At 41.1% G+C, this 14,638-nt stretch overlaps 2 protein-coding genes across 6 annotated transcripts; both read left to right on the forward strand.

Moving 5' to 3' along the window:
* The first annotated feature begins 1,453 nt into the window (after positions 1 to 1,453).
* Positions 1,454 to 5,096, forward strand: chmp3 (charged multivesicular body protein 3). Its single transcript, XM_027019620.3, has 6 exons — positions 1,454 to 1,612; positions 2,014 to 2,074; positions 2,257 to 2,436; positions 2,683 to 2,804; positions 2,958 to 3,072; positions 3,317 to 5,096. Exons 1-6 carry the CDS (start codon positions 1,568 to 1,570, stop codon positions 3,451 to 3,453), a joined length of 660 nt encoding a protein of 219 aa, XP_026875421.1. The 5' UTR covers positions 1,454 to 1,567; the 3' UTR covers positions 3,454 to 5,096.
* reep1 (receptor accessory protein 1) lies at positions 5,029 to 14,000 on the forward strand. Of its 5 annotated transcripts, none has more exons than XM_081721464.1 (9): positions 5,029 to 5,163; positions 6,177 to 6,332; positions 8,185 to 8,257; positions 8,408 to 8,484; positions 8,612 to 8,732; positions 9,315 to 9,428; positions 9,979 to 10,150; positions 11,756 to 12,009; positions 12,805 to 14,000. In XM_081721464.1, exons 2-9 carry the CDS (start codon positions 6,301 to 6,303, stop codon positions 12,880 to 12,882), a joined length of 921 nt encoding a protein of 306 aa, XP_081577590.1. In that variant the 5' UTR covers positions 5,029 to 5,163; positions 6,177 to 6,300; the 3' UTR covers positions 12,883 to 14,000. The 5 variants fall into 5 exon arrangements, 4 of the variants coding, with proteins under 4 accessions (XP_081577590.1, XP_035388687.1, XP_081577591.1 ...); XR_014125538.1 differs by lacking the exon at positions 5,029 to 5,163 and having other exon boundaries at positions 12,805 to 13,299; positions 13,693 to 14,000; XM_035532794.2 differs by lacking the exons at positions 5,029 to 5,163; positions 11,756 to 12,009.
* The last annotated feature ends 638 nt before the right edge of the window (positions 14,001 to 14,638 follow it).

Here is a 14,638-nt window from a genome sequence, read left to right on the forward strand (position 1 = left end):
TTAAATGAAAATGGAGGAAAACAAAATAAACCCTAACTAAAAGTACTAATAATATGATACAACAAATTTGGTACCTTCTATGGCATTGGTATACTATAAGTGTGTGAATTATGTTGGGATTGTTGGAAAATGGTCCCATGTCTTATTAAAGGCACTAGTGGAACCATTTAATGTTTATCTGATTTTTCAAGATTTATGTGTAAATATGATTCTAATAAAAACATTATGTCTGGGAGGAACTGGCTGTCTAGCTAGAAGAGTTACAAAATCAATACATTTAAATCTAGGGGGAAAAAAATGTGTTCAAGTAGGATACCAAAATCAACAATAATTGGAGCTGGATTAATATGTGTCAGAACTATATCTGAAGTTGTACCAAAAATATCCAACCAGTAATTACATAATAAAGGACATTGCCAGAACCTATGAATTAATGATGCTGAGGCCATTTGACACTGATCACAGATCAGTTCTATATCTTCTTATATTTTAGAAAGTCTAAGCTTTGTCATGTGTGTATGATGCAAGATTCTACAATGAATTAATCTATGTCTAGCACAAGTAGAAGAAAAATGCACTGACACTCAGGTTTTTTCGTACAGTTAAACTGGGATTGTCTCCAGTGTGCTTCTCTCCATAGCTTTTTAAGACTGTCCATGGAGGGAGAATTTAATAAGTCCTTTTTGGAAAAGTAAGGAATAGAAATTACATTTACAGCATTTAGCTGACACTTTTATCCAAAGCAACATACCATTATTACTGAGTACAAATTGAGTAATTGATCAGGGGCCCAACAGTGGCAACTTGAACCAGCAACCTTCCAAATACAAATCAAGTACCTTAACCACTGAGCTACCACAAATTAAACCCTTCATGGTATATGGTGAAGACAAGAATTTATCCAGGACATTTGACATGCTAACTAAGTGAATAGTCAGTTGCTGCATTTAAGGGAACTATTTTGCTTTTAGTAAGATTTGAGTGAAATAGGGAAAAAGATGAATTAGCATAATCCTAAATATTGGAAACAGCTATAGAGTATCAGATCATCTGCAAAAAAGCATAATTTGTTTTCTACACCATGTGTAATTATTCCAGCAGTTGGGGGGATTAAGTCTGAGTGCAGTTCTTATAACGAAGAGACGAGGGATCAAGGGGCCTCCCTGATGGATGCAGTGGTGAAAGGAGAAGTATGAAGAATATTTGTTATTTGTCCTCACTGAGGCTACTGGGGAGGACCAAAGCGATTTCACCCATGAAATAGTGTTTTATTCGTAGTGCTTGGACAGCATTATTCAGTTAAGTTATTGGTCGCAATGAATAGCGATCTGAAAGATCTTTTCATCTTTTCAAAATCAATGAGGTTGAAGTTTGCGCTAACTCACACTGCGCCATAAAAAGACTTTTATTTTGGAACAGCATCAAATAAATGAAGAAGTTCGTACAAACCAGCTGTAAATGATTTCACGAATGTGGCCTAAGCGCTCTGAAATGCGGAAGTGGCTATAGCCTCGTAATGTTTTGCTAGCTCGCCGTTTAACTAGCTGCCTACACCGAAGGTGTCAGAATGGGGCTTTTCGGAAAAACACAAGAAAAACCACCTAAAGACCTGGTGAGTGGACATGTCACCCGTGTTTTGACATAGAGCCTGTGCGGTATATGCAGATGTCTACAATACGAAGCCCGATCAATGTTGTTTCTCCAGTGTCTTTGCTAACGTTGCTAGGCTAGCTGGCTAACCTGGATAGGTAACTTTAGACAGCTTGGCTAGATAAGTGACACTCCCTACCTTTTTACACAGCTTTTTATAATAATAGTCTTTTATCATTTTTTAACTTTGTGTAGCTTGGCATGGCGTACACCCTCAGATATGATTCTGTAACTCTCTAACTGTCTAGCTAATGGACACGATGCAGTAACGCTCATAGGTTGACGTGTTATAAGGTCTCGTTTGGCCGTCAGGTTAAAGGACTGTAGCGCTAAGAACAATCGATTGGTTATTTGTGTCTATAGATCAACGAATGGTCAATAAAAATACGTAAGGAAATGCGCGTGATTGACAGGCAAATCCGCGGTGAGTATTTAAATAAACACCTCACATGGGTAGTGTTTGTTGATTCATACCCAAACGCCAAATCGTTTCGTGTTTATAGTAACTATTCTGAACAATTTTTGGCAGCATTCTAAAATGAAACTACAATCTGAAGTTGTCTAAAATTGAGATACCTAACATTTATACATGCATACAATTCGCAGACATCCAGAGAGAGGAGGAGAAGGTGAAGAGATCAATTAAGGATGCAGCGAAGAAGGGACAAAAGGATGTGTGCCTCATTCTTGCCAAAGAGATGATTCAGTCAAAGAAGGCTGTCAGTAAGCTTTATGCCTCCAAAGCCCAAATGAACTCTGTGCTTCTCAGTATGAAGAATCAGTTATGTGAGTATGGAGGCATTGTACGTTTTATCCTTGACTTCACTAAGATTCTAGATTTTGTCATGTAATAATAGATGTTAATAGTATAAGCTGCAGTGTAAAGTATCTGGATCAATAAAGATCCATCCATCCATCAACCAATTTGTATCTTTCAGATTTCAAATTTTCAGCTATAAATGTGACTTTGAATAGCAAGCTGAGCCCTTATAATGATCAGACCCTTTGTTTTGATTTTCTTTGTCCTGGTAGCTGTTTTAAGGGTAGCTGGAGCGTTGCAGAAGAGCACAGAGGTCATGAAGGCCATGCAGAGTTTGGTTAAAGTCCCAGAGATCCAGGCTACAATGATGGAGCTTTCAAAGGAGATGATGAAGGTCTGAAACTCTGACCAAGACTTCATAACACACTTCTCTACCCTAACAGAGACCTCACACTCTTAATACTTCAGTCTCTGTGGAAGGAAAATCAGTTTAAGGCTTGTCAAGATTTCATCATGTCTGACGTAGTCCGTGTTTGCTGTTGTCTAGGCTGGGATCATAGAAGAGATGCTGGAAGACGTGTTTGAGAACGCGGAAGACGGCGAGGAGATGGAGGAAGCAGCAGAGGCCGAGGTGGATAGGATTCTGTTCGAGATCACGGCTGGTAAGGAAGCTGACTTTCTGGGCGCAGAGTTCTCCTTATATGTGTCAAAACACATACTTTTTTGTTGTTGTTGTTCAGGCTTTTTATGGGTGCTGTTTCTTGCATAAAACAAATGTGCTTCTCACACACCTGATATTTAAACCACTCATACCTGCATTTAATATATCATCTCAGCTTGCCCATCAATATGATGCAAAGGGAATTTGTTTTTGTTTTTGGGGGGATTTTTTTTGGTTAATTTTAGGTGCCCTTGGCAAAGCTCCCAGCAAAGTTACAGATGCGCTTCCTGAGCCAGAGCCAGCAGGAGCTACAGCCGCCTCCGAGGATGAGGAGGAAGACATCGAGGAAATGCAGTCCAGGCTAGCAGCCTTAAGGAGCTAAAGGACCTCAGCTACCTAAAGACAAAAGCCTCATTTCATTTGTACTGAATAGGTTATTCTTCTATGCTTTGGTTTATTCTGTATGTTCCTGTATGGATTGGCGTCATAATTTTACACACACACAAAAAAAAAAAGACCACAAGAGCAAGACTATAATCAGACAGTTTCTTTTGGATTCATGTACTGACAGCTGTTTTTTTTTTAAAGTGTGTTTAGCTTTGAAGTGGAGCACTTTGGCTCATTGTGGGGTCAAATGAACAGTAATGTCACATGTTCTGAAGTGTTTACTTACAGGCGCATGGTTTTCAGTCTATTTGTTTTCAGAAAGTATTTAATCAACACGTCGGCAAGTTCTCCGTTAAACAGTAGCATAGATGATGCTGATTCTCTGGCTGTAGCTGTGCGACAAGACCAGGAATCTGCTTTCCAGCACAGTCATCTTTCTGGTCTTGCTGGTCCTTTTCCTTCTGTACTTGTGATTTCTCAAGCCTTATTTATGGAAGCATTTGCTGCTTCTCTTTTACCAGTTGAATTTTGGCTTTATTGAGCAGGAGAAATTCATGACACCTACTATGTGCAAATCTTGTAAATATATGGATATGGGTAAGTGTACTTAAGTGAATTTTATAAGTAAAGACCTCTTGGTATGTAACTGGTTCACTGATCTGCCGCAGAATTGCTGAAGGTATTGAAAGCTTTCGTGTCATGGTAATTGTTTAGCTTTCACATGACTGCTTCTCCAGAGCTGAGATTTATAAAGCACTTGAGTGTGGGAGACTGCTACTAACTCCATCTGAATTTATCTGTACTTTTGCAGCTGTTATTGCATTTTATTAAGTACTTATTCAAATTTACTTACATTTAAGAACTGTCCAAAAGCCAAACAAAAGTGTGAGATGTCCTAATATAGATTGGGTTTGCAGTATGGTGTGCCAGAGAAACCAATGTCCATTCAACAAGTGACAATTTATGAGAATGTGAAACTAAGACTCCCAGAAAGGGTAAGATGCAACTGTTTAGGATAAAAAGGATAAAGAATTCACATCCAAAATGTAGCATGTAGTAAAAGTTCAGAAAAAACACTACTGAATCTAACAGTGTATGAAATGTAATGATCTACAACACTGGCTGATTAACTGATTAACTCTCTGCAAACCTTTAATTTGTCAGTGTCATCAAAACAGTTGGACTTTCATTCTAAATGGTGACATTACAGTGATTCATGTAACTTTCAAATTTTGGCTGAATCGCTGTTAGGAGAGGGACTGTAAGAAATGTTGTGAAACGCCCCCTAGTGCCTGGTATAACAAATGACTAACTTCATTCTATGAGAGATGAAATTTTAATGGATATGGAGCCTGAGCTACAGTTCCATGTTTTATAATTACAATGGAACCTGTGTGTATACCTGTTTCTGCTTCCGGTCTTGAAACTATTGTCTTTTGTTCTGTTTTTAATTCCAAGACGGTTGCTTTGTAAAACACTAGTGGTGAATGTTTTGAGAGATTGTATAGCAGTGGTTCCTAATTGTTCTTTGCATATCTGTAACTAAGCACACTGGTTTAAACACATACTGTACAGTGTGCGACAATGCATTTGGGACCTTTTTATTGGTCTTTATAAAACACATAACGTGAAACTTTAGCTCATTGGTACGAGTCAGTCCCTTCATTTCAGTTTCAAGTTTGATGGCTTTCAAGCGTAAATGAAGGTGAAAGATTTTTGTTCATTCTTTTATTAGGATGGGTTGTCTTATTTTACAGCTTGCTGTGGACAGTAGAGTTTCTGCCAACTGCATGAATTTTATGCAACTATAGTATCATTGATCTTTACTTAAGGTTCATAATGAAATTATTTTTAAAGTCCTTAATGGGGTCAGAGATTTGCATAATTTCAGTCCTTTAAAGAAAAATGTACTCTTTGCATATATTAGTTTAGTATGTGGGTACATCATGGGGAAGGTTAATAAATAAACCTAAGAACAAATTGGTGGAGTTTAATATATGAGTCATATTTCTAAAGAAATTGTATTCTATTGCTAACACATTAGGGACTTGAATAAATCAATTAGAGTGGAAATAAATGTATATAGGTCCATGCTCTTAACCTTTTTCCTGTTCATGTTGGTTCGCTCTTACAGTTGGGTACTATGGGATTTTAGTATCGTATCTGTGCCTCTGGGGACTTTCTCAGTATTATGTTCATGTGAGTCACAGGATTATTGTACCACTCTCATGTAATCTGTGTGGTAACCAGAGCTATCCGTTCACTGTGGATATCTAGGTTGGTCACATCCATTGGGGGTTGTTTTTAATGTTTATTCATTGGTGCATGGCTTCATTTTTGGATTTGTACACGCACATGTTTAGATCTAATATCTGCAATATTCGGCTCAGACTGCTCCTTCATATTCATAGTCTAACTGTTATACTTTACTGATACATTCTAGCTGTAAAATGTATTGCGATTTCCTGTAGTATGTAGTGTTTTGAAAGGAGGGTGTTGGTTTCAACAGTAACAAGGGATATAAAAAAACAAAAAAAACACCTCCCTTGCAGCCAGTGCAGTGGGGTGGGGGACGCTAGACCAATATGTGCTTGAGTGTTGTTTTATTAGGTTTAATAAGGCGCATAAACCTCAAACCTTCGATGAACAAGAACTGCAACAGTTCACTTTTTTTGTTGTTCGTTTTGTCATTTCTCCAAACTGTACTTTGTGGATCAGAGCATATGTGTGTGACGCCTGCGCCTCGACGCCTGCGCCTCGACGCCTGTCAAATGGGAGCTGCCAGCAATCGCGAAGGAAACTCCTCCCTGTTGACAACGAGCTCTCCTGGATTCATAGCGCAATGGTATCCTGGATTATATCTAGGCTTGTGGTGTAAGTCTTTTGTTATCGTCTTGGAATTAATTGGGTTTTTTCCGCTACAATGGATTGGGTTTTTATTCTTTCCGTAGATATGTTACTATTTGCCTTTTCCTCTGTACCTCAAGGTGTCCGGTTTTTTAGGACGTTGCATTTAGCTTACCTTTTAGTTCTATACATAACAGAATCATTTGCAAGTCATGGCGTTTTTATTTTAAAAAAAAAGAGGACAACCGGGATTTTATTCTTATATCAAGGTTTTTATTAGCTTCTGATACAGGCTAGGTATTATATAATGAATATTGCCACAAAATGCACCAGTCCCTTAGTAACCGGTTTTGGACTGTGTGTTTTATGAAATCTAGTGCTAGGAATAAGAGCCAGACAAAGGCGAGTGACGCGATGTGCCAGATTATGCCCGTAGTGCTGGATTACTGGATTTGATTCGAGTGTTCAGTTTAGAAACTGTGCGGTTTGTTCATCGCTGGTATATACGTCTTAAACCTGTTAATAACAGTTTCGCAAGACGCCTCCTAAAATTGGTGTCTCTCGAAATAGTGGACCACAGCAGGCCTGTCACTGGTGACTTAACGCAGAAAACAGCCGACTCAAGAACGGGTTTCTGGGGGCTTGCAATAGCCATGATGAAAACAAAAGCTGTCTACTGCTTCATAAATGCATTTATTTATGCATTTACAGTTTTATACATTTATTTATACGATGCTTATACTCCAGGTTCTCCTTTACAGCCCATAGACAAGCGGCAATGATTTTCATTAGCCTAGTAATAATGACTTGAAACTTATTCACTCTCATAATGTGTATTTGAAACCTCGAAATAACGATTCAGTTAAATTTAGATTACAATATTCGATTAATTTGCATAAACTACACTTTACAGGACACAAGAGATTCTGGGGTTCTAATTATAGGTTACATACCGTGGCATTCGGTTTAGCCCGCCTCATATGGCCGTGAAGTAAAACGGAGAAGGTTGACGGAATGCCAGTGATCATGCGGGTGCATTTGGGCGCTTTGCGTTTCGGTGTCGCCGCGTGTGCAGGTCAGACGCGCGGCTGCTACCGAGCAGTTCGCCCGTCAGGAGAGCGAGCGAGGGCGCGGGTTAGGTCCTGGGATCTGGCACGTTCGGGTTTCCCCCATCTGTTCGTTTCAGGGCGCGAGCTGACCGTTTCATATTACTTGGGTTGTTTGCAGCACGGACGCGAATTATGATCATTCAGTTGTTTGAGCTATTTTGGTCAAGCACGTAGCTAGAATTTAAACCTCGACAATAATCAGGGTCACGCACACCTGTTTGACCTGCAGACTACAAGCACAAGTTTCGAACAACAGAGACCAGGCTACAAAAGCAACTAATTCCCTCATCTTAGATGCTCCATGGCTGCCTGTTTTGTGCGGTGCAAGCTTTGGACAAATTACACCTACTTTCGCTGGCCACCTTATACACGTGCTTTATATGTGCTTTTTATAAATTATAAGGCGTAGCCTGTCTGCAAGCACGCACATTTCTGACAGCTGCTGACCGGATAGTGTTTGCTTGGCAGCCCGTTCTCCACACAGCGCTAGCAATGCCATGGTAGCGACATGTACGCGGGTGTGTGGAGCTGCTCTGCGCTTATCGGCCATTGCAGTGTGTGCATCTGTCACTGATACTGCTAGGGTCGGAGTTATATCCATCCAACGCTGGTCCTGTGGTCAGAACCTGACAAACGATGAAGGGGATTATTACAACTAGCCCATTAAACACAAACTTCAGTATTAGACTATATAATCATTCAATATTGCAAAGACCTTTAATCTTTTTTGGTGGAACTGACTCTTGTCGACTTTGCTCTGTGTTCAACAGGCTCATATTTGGGACCCTGTACCCTGCATACTCCTCATACAAAGCTGTTAAATCAAAAGATGTGAGAGAATATGTAAGTATGAACACAAGTGACGTTTCTGGCTTTCTCTGCCATGGGAGCCAGTGTACCTTCTACACTGAGACCCAGAACACTGGTTTGTTCACGCCATCTTGTCAGCACCTCCATATTACATATTTCAGAATTGTCCCTTTTTTTTAACAGGTAAAATGGATGATGTATTGGATAATATTTGCACTGTTCACTACTGCCGAAGTGATAACAGACATATTTCTGTGCTGGTAAGTGTAACGTTTGTCTGCTCCTTGGCCATTGGTGGTTCCCCCGTGACCACATGTTATGAATCAGGTCTGTTGGTCAAGCATCACGGTGCCTGAGGCACTGAATCACCTCTGGTGTGTTTTGAAGGCTTCCATTCTACTACGAGCTCAAAATCGCCTTCGTGGTGTGGCTGCTTTCGCCTTACACAAAGGGATCTAGCGTACTGTATAGGAAATTTGTCCACCCCACATTGTCGTCTAAAGAAAAGGTACACTCTTTGTTATCTGCTCACTCTTAACATATTGTCTTTCCTCTTACTGTGTTTCATTTCGAACCCTACAAAACACATCATCACAAAGCCAGAAGGTGCTCAGAGATTTTCAGACACGTTAACCTTTCGAAGTCGTTGCATCTGCACTGCTACTGAGGTATTGTATAAAACCGACGTTTTTGTGGGCAGTGAAGAAAGGGGTTCTTTCACACAGCATCCTGTGGAAAGTTTGTTTTGACCCTGTTTCCTATAGTGTGTATCCATGATGCTCTGCGGGTTGACATACATCAAAAGGACGGAATGCTGTTGTTTTTCCAGGCTCTTCCTCTTTCTTATTTAAGAGACAGGATATTTTTCAGGTATACGATAGGCAGAAATTGAAAGATTATTTGAAGAAAAAAAAAAACATTGGTTATGATTTTGAGGAAATTTCTTTTGGTGGGAAAATTGTCTTTATTGGCGGAAGCACCAGTGAATGCCAAATTGCATTTATCTCGAATTTAAAGTACTGGTTTTTAACTGCCTACCTCTTAATTGATTGGATAGATCAATGATTTGATTCTGGCTTGATGTTTCCAGGACATCGATGAGTACCTGTCTCAAGCGAAGGACAAAAGTTACGACACTCTGGTGCACTTTGGAAGGAAGGGCCTGAACGTGGCCGCTACCGCTGCCGTCATGGCGGCCGCCAAGGTGCCTGTGCTAAATCAGACAACTCCTGTGGATGAACTGCAGTGAGATGCCCATAGAGAAAATCAGATGTGAAGTTCTTTCTCCACTTAATTTTTGGTTGCAAAATCAAATGCTCAAGTCAGTTTACGATGGTTTATTAATTTACTGGTTGCATTAATAAATAACTATTCATTGTAAAATGTACTGGGATGTAAAGAGGACCCCTCATCTTAGGGATCAGGTTCCAAACTAAACTGCTGTTTGTGCAGTGAAATGTTAGAGCCAATCAGACATTTGTGCAATGAAATACACAGCAGTCGGAAAGTGAGACTGTGAGACAATTGTTGTTTTTGACTGTAAATAAAAAAACAAACAAAAAAAAAACAGTGACTGTTAGGTTAAACTACAAAATGTAGCAGGTATTTCCCTCTAGCTACAGTGGCTAAATCATACAGAAATCACTTGAATGATATGATATAGAAGAGAGCGCCCTGGGGGATTAAACCAAAATTAAATTCTGAGAAAACAAACAAACAAAAGCAGGTTTAAAGCAGAATTCCCTATGTCCCAGGGCCAGGGTGTGCTGTCGGATCGCCTGCGGAGTTTCAGCATGCAAGACTTGTCCTCCTTCCAGACAGAAGATGAGCCAAAAAGCACTTCTTCTATCACCACCCAGCCAGCGTCCGGCCAGCACAGAACACGGGCCGTGATGCGCAACAAATCAGAGACAGGCTACAGCAAGGGTAAGTGCACCAGACAGGTCTTTGCTGCTTCTCCTCTACTGGCTAGAAATTGATATTTTAAAAGGGAGTGAAATAATTAGGAGCACTAAACCAGCATAAATCATAGCACAGAGAGTGCTTTATATAAACTTTGTATATTCCCATTTATTGACACTTACTTGTCATGTATATGTCAACAATATAAGGGCAGAGTTGTATTTCATACCCAGTGCAAAACGGTTGAAAGATGCAGTTTGTCAGACATCTGGTATTTTAGGGAGGAGATGAGAGATTCCCTTTTTTCTGTGTTTTGATGCTGTATTTATTAAATTTGTCATTTTTAGACTTTAGAAGGTAATGTTACATTTTAATGACTGGAATATTTTTTCATCACATGGGACGTACTACAGCTGAGGTTCAAATACATTTTAAATGTAGTTCCTCTCCAAGCTTATATGACCCTACAGAGGGAACAGCAGAAAAACATTAATCTGTAAATCATGTGGACTTTGCGCCCTGAGTCAGGAACCTCTCTGTCCTCTTTTGCTACCATTTGTCAGTTCAATGAACAAATTTTAATTTCGAGGGTTCGACATCGGAAAATCTCACTGATTTCCAAATATACAGACGTGTATTTACTTGTGTTTAACGTTCATATTTATTTTAAACTTTAATGAATGCCATTTTGGTTGTACATCTGGGAATATTTTTTTGTGCATTGGGGTGTTAAAGTTTAAATGTGGAAGTGTGCTTTTCATGAAACATCTCCCGCCCAAAAACTCAATCCCTCTTCTACCCGGTATATGTTAGCTAAAGAGGCACCAGAAGCAGACCTTATAAAGCTCTGTCATAGTCTTCCTTACCAGAGACCTGCTAAATCACTGATTAAACTGCATAATTCTCCAACAGGAACGTGTGGTGACGTCTCTGGCCACAATACCCTTTTCAATTCATGTCAGATCCCTTTTATACCAAACAGTTGATCTGCATTATTCCAAGTTGGAACTATTTACACCAAGCCTGCTTTTGTGAATTTTGATTTAATAGTTGCGTATCTTTTTGACTGCCTGTTCTTAAGCCCGACCCCTGAATTGTACTTGTATTCGTAACCATCTTGAATTTGTGTGTGATCAGTTACTGGACACCTGGCATGCTATGATGCCACCTGTATCAAAATCATCTGCCTCAGTTGTAAGTTGCTTAACTTGTAAGTTGTAAGTCCTGATAAAGCACCTGCCAAATGAATAAATGTAACTGCATTTTTAAAGAGGCGATCGATGCATTTCTTTAGTTTGTTCTAGTTTTCAGTGTAAAGGGGTCATACTAGAGGGTGAGAGGGTTTCATCTTCATGCCGGAACCAAATTTGAAACCTACCGATGCCAAAGGCATCCGGGTCTGGAAGCTGAAGATGGCTCCGTTGGCCCTGCTCCCTGAGTGGGAGGTAGGGTTAGTTCTCTCTCCTATCGCTCTAACGTGGTGCTCATTCAGTTCAAATGTGTGGGTTATACTGTCAAACAATGAAGGGAGAATCAGGCAGAAGAAAGCTGTGCAGACTTCATATCAGCTCGGAAAATGTGCAGAGGATGCACACGTCATGTTCTGATGCCCCTTTTGTCATGGTGCAGGCCAGCAGTTTGACGTGACTGAGTTTGAAGTGTTGGGATCGGAGCCTCCACCCTCACTGGCTCCTAAACCTGCTCCTACCCCACTGCCGCTCCTCACCATCCAGTGCCAGCCTCCCACAACCCCTGAGTCCTTCCAGGTTGACCCCACGTGCCCTACACCTTTGGCCCCAGAGGTGCCGGAGGTCAGTGGGACGGAGGTGGGCGTCCCGGCCGACACAGCCCAGATGAGACTGATTAAGAGGCGTGCCCCGGAGGTAGCCACTTCTTTTAGATGACTGGCTGATGATGTACCTGGCTGTGGTCGGTTGCTATTGACCTGTTATGACAAATACACTAAATCACTAATCCAGCAGGGATGCCCGGTCAGAGACTGCGCTGTGTGGTGGAGGTTTGACTGGGCTGCTTGAGAATGCTCAGCCTTTGAAAGACGTGGTTTTGTAAAATCCCTGGTCTTTGCCCTCATGGGAATTCAGAATGATCTGGGCATTTTATCAGACATTATCCAGTAAGGATTTGGTGTATTGTGCCCTAAAGTGCACTCAGACTCCTCGCACCACAATGGTAGTGAGCAATGGGCCTTATTATAAATTTATACTCCATGCTTAGAGACTCAGCTCTCAGCTTCTAGGGATGCAGGACTGTGTATTTTGTTACAGGAGCTGCTGTTTGTCACAGATGTTAATCTCCTATTGCTTTACGAACTTTTAAGAACAGACTTTCACAATGACACGTGTTCCGTGTATGTGATGGGGCCTCCAGCGGCAACCAGCATGATCCTAAACATTTGCTCTTGTTTTGTCCTACGTTCGTCACTAACTCTCAGCTCATCTAACGTCTTTGTCTTGCTGTAGATTCAGCCGACGCAGACCTGCAGGTGCCTGATCTCAGAGGGTGGAAATGCTTGCAAACGCGTGACCGCGTGTACAGCGTGTACAACCTCTCGGTTTTGCAGTGGTCCTAATGTCATTGTTCTTGATCTTGTGTTTGTTTGTTTTTTTTTCTTACGTTTGTCCTTTATCTGCCTGCATGACCCTTCACCCCTCCCCCAGCCTCCTCATAGGGCCTTAAGGCCGCTCACCAGATCCAGATCAAAGAACCACCTATCTCAGAACCCCGAGGCCATGTGACTGTGCGGACGCTGCGAGACTGCTTTAGCTGCCTTAGCTGCAACACGAGGACAGGGACAGGAAGGGGACCGAGAGGGGAAGACAAGAGGGGACGCAGCCGAGAGATCAAATATTTAACGCAGCCTTTGTTCTCTAATGAGGTAACCAAAGCGATGTGCAAACCTTTTCGCTTCTGACCTTTGACACTCGCGGGGAGGGGGGGGGGGGTCTACCGATGTAACGCGAGTGTGCAGTACCATTCGAAGACTCTTTTCAACACTGAACTTGTGTGTGTCTGTGTGTGTCTGTGTGTGTTGTACATATATACGGAACGTGAGAGTGTATGATTTTAGTCGGATCACTGCAGCAGAGAGAGAAGCATGCATGTTCCTCTGTTGTTGTCGTCTGGGATGCGACTCCAGCATCCTGACGTAGCCGGTAGGGTCACTGAGGATCTCGGCCCACTTGCTCTGAGCAGAGTCGGAGGCTCCGCCATCTTCCTCTCAGGGCGGCGGCCCACAATTCATTGCTTACTTTTGTGCACTAATACCCGATACTTGAGGTGCGGCTGGTGAGATGTAGCAAGGCCTCAGAGCAAAGATTCCGCGCAGAGTTGGGCATCAGTACATTCAAATGTTTGATAGCAAAGGATGAGTGATCTTTATGTGCAGGCTTTTAAATCAACAACAAAAGAAATAAAGAAGCAAAAAACTATATAGTGAAGATGATGATGATGATGATAATAATAATAACAATAATAATAATAATAATAATAAAGCATATTCTCATGCAATTTTAAAAAGGACAATGTGCAATGCTGTTGCTTTTCAGCTGACTCTGGAGAAAAAAAACCCATTTCAACTGCGCCACAGAGACATATAGCTTACTAACACCCGTAGCTGCTGTTCTCAGACAATATGCCAATCAGAGATGGTACATGACTGAAGATCATCCCAAAAGAAAGACAAAAGATGTGTCACATATGCACTAGAATTTAATATCAATTTAAAGTGGGAAACCCGTTAATATTCTATAGAGCATTCTTTAGTCAATTTTCGTTTGTAGACAAGATCAAATCATACTAGAAATGATGACCTATGTAATATCATTTAATAAATGACATTACCTTGTTTTCAGGATCTTGTTTAAATATTTTGATATATTGGTGTGTGTGTACAGAGTAAAAACACTAAATCTGATTAACTCTTCACTTTGTATTTGAATTCCCGGTTCACTTTTCTAGACCATTGCATGAATTCACTTGAGATATGAGCGGATTACTTTTTCACCTCCTTGTTGGTGTCTGGGGTACCACGTATTAACATTTCTGTACTATATTATAGCCTGACTGGGCATGCCGTGAGCTGTGTGGTGGTTGTAGTTACATACATGTTGGTTCGCAAACAGTGCAACAGTGTTAGTATGTTACTCACTAAGCGTAGTTTCTTTCCGCAGCACTGACAGGTTTAGCCGCAAGTGGGAGCCGAACAGACTTGTCCCTTAACCGTCAGATCACCGTGTGCACTCATGCTGCTGTACTTCACAGAGTAACTCAAGTTGATCACAACTCAGTACCTTATTAAAGCATGTTAGGTCTACATCCAGACGTGTAGCTGTACAATCCTCCATGACTACTTAGTACTTAATACGGAAAACAGCAACAGTGATTAAGGTGTTCTGAAGGTAAGGCTGTTCCCTGCTGTTCCTCGTTAAAGACTTCAGAAGAGTCACGGCATACCTGTTCCGTTGAGTGTACGGCAACACGGTTTATTTCAGC

Source organism: Electrophorus electricus, chromosome 10, assembly GCF_041902795.1.
Source record: "Electrophorus electricus isolate QZ-2024a chromosome 10, ASM4190279v1, whole genome shotgun sequence".
Classification (NCBI taxonomy): domain Eukaryota; kingdom Metazoa; phylum Chordata; class Actinopteri; order Gymnotiformes; family Gymnotidae; genus Electrophorus; species Electrophorus electricus.